The sequence below is a fragment of the Impatiens glandulifera genome, chromosome 3 (assembly GCF_907164915.1).
Source record: "Impatiens glandulifera chromosome 3, dImpGla2.1, whole genome shotgun sequence".
Taxonomy (NCBI): Eukaryota; Viridiplantae; Streptophyta; class Magnoliopsida; order Ericales; family Balsaminaceae; genus Impatiens; species Impatiens glandulifera.
The window spans coordinates 52,623,573-52,625,593 of record NC_061864.1 but is presented as its reverse complement, the minus strand read 5'-3'; the positions used below and the strand labels follow the sequence as shown (position 1 = coordinate 52,625,593).

The 2,021-nt window shown below is 25.9% G+C and overlaps 1 protein-coding gene across 1 annotated transcript; it reads right to left on the bottom strand.

Moving 5' to 3' along the window:
* Positions 1-472: 472 nt before the first annotated feature.
* On the bottom strand, positions 473-1,551 carry LOC124928689 (defensin-like protein 1). The gene is made up of 2 exons (XM_047468945.1): positions 1,358-1,551; positions 473-872 (listed from the first exon to the last, which is right to left on the bottom strand). Exons 1-2 carry the CDS (start codon positions 1,440-1,442, stop codon positions 706-708), a joined length of 252 nt encoding a protein of 83 aa, XP_047324901.1. The 5' UTR covers positions 1,443-1,551; the 3' UTR covers positions 473-705.
* Between the last annotated feature and the right edge of the window lie 470 nt (positions 1,552-2,021).

The window sequence follows — 2,021 nt, the reverse complement described above, 5'->3', positions numbered from 1 at the left end:
ACAAAATAAAGACGATTAAATACTGTTAACTTATTATCTAAAGTGATGTTTATAAATAAATAAATAATTAATGTCACTAATTTAATTTAACTACCAAATTTCATAGAATTGTCAAAATTTTCTTTTTGTTAAATTAGTGACACATATTATTTATTTATTTATTTATAAATGACAAGTAAATAATAAGTTAATATCGTTTAAAATGGTTAAAGAGAAACATCGTTTTATATAACTTTAAAAATAAAAAACACTGAATTGTAAAGTTTGAAAAAACATGTTTAAAATTTCAATTGGCCCAAACAAAGAACCCAATTTAATAATTCGGTCTATTTCAATATCAAAACAAATTAATTTTAGCAACATCAAAGCGAGTTGCACACAATCATTAATTAGACATTGATATTGCCGAGTGAAACAATATCACACATTTGACTAGATAGGGATATCACGACTGCAACATCTGTTTGAAAACAAACAAAATGCTTCTCAAGAAATATACTAATTCCATATAGGAATTATCTTAGAAGCATTAACACTTATTCAAACAAGAAAACAGGAGTGCAACATACATTTGAAAACAAACAAAATGCTTCTCAAGAAATATACTAATTCCATATAGGAATTATCTTAGAAGCATTAACACTTATTCAAACAAGAAAAAACACGACGATTATTCGAGGATCACCCGTCGATGATAGATAACAATTAACATTTGAAGAAACAATAACATTTCCTCTGCCCACCACCCCAATGGCAAGCTCCATGATCTGCGTTCTCCCATGACTTGCACTGGTTGTCACAGTTATGAGTGGTGGTGCACATACCTGACCATGTCTGGCTTGCCCTCTTGCACAATGCAGCCTCCCCGATTTCTGTAAGCATAATCATCGAAAAAAAAACCCCATAAATATACAAGTCTTTAAATATTTCAAACTTTTTTATATGATCCGTTTTTAAACATGCATTATTTCTCTTGTTTTGATACTTATGATATATTTATAACAAATATTATTGAGATAAGTATTCATTATATCATTTAGAGACAATTTATTATATTAATAAACTTTTGTTCTTATTTTGAATTGATGAATTATTGAGGACTATTATTTATATATTGTTATATCAAGAAGACATTGAGGGTTAACTCCTTTTTTAATAATGTTAAATAAAAAAATTCTTCTAGGATTTACAATTCTTCTTTATTGAATAATTCTGCTCATAATCTCACAAATATTATCATATCTTGGTAATAATTTCTTGATTTTCTTACATGGAAAAAGTAATCTTCACCTTTATTAAATTAAATAGCTAATTGAAGAAGTGATGAGAAATGGATAAGTATGAAGAAACAACTCACCTGAATTAGTTAGCAAGAGGAAAACCAAGAAATGAACAAGGAGGATGAAATTTACAGAAATAATCTTCTTATAATTATAAGCCATGTTTTTTTTCTTTCTCTCTTCTTTGTAGAATTGTGTCAACTTAATAAGGGTTTTTATAGCCTTGTTTGATGTAGAAAATAACAGCCACTAATTATTATAAACAACTCAGTCACTCTCTATTATTTTCCTCTATCCACTAATAAAAAAAATAAACTTAAAAGTTGTGATCTAATAATTATCAATATCGATCTTTTACACTAAATTAACTAAATAAGTTCTAATCTAACCAGAAAAAATAAAAATACACTAAATTAACTAAATAAGTGCCTATTAATATATATAAGTGAAATTCATGAAAAATAGGAAAAACAAATACCATGTATCATATATCAATTTTCTCTATATCTCCATCCTAAAATCCCATTCTAAAACTCAAATGCATATTTGTCAAATCAAATCAAACACTAATTTATCTCAAACCAAAAAATTTATTTTCAAACTCAAAAGAATATTTTTATAATATTCTCATAAATACTTACTCAGTACTAATTGATATAAAACATCTTAACTATAATAATACACTAACTTAATAATTAATCAAAATAATTACAATCTCCTTTAAATTATTGGTATTTTACT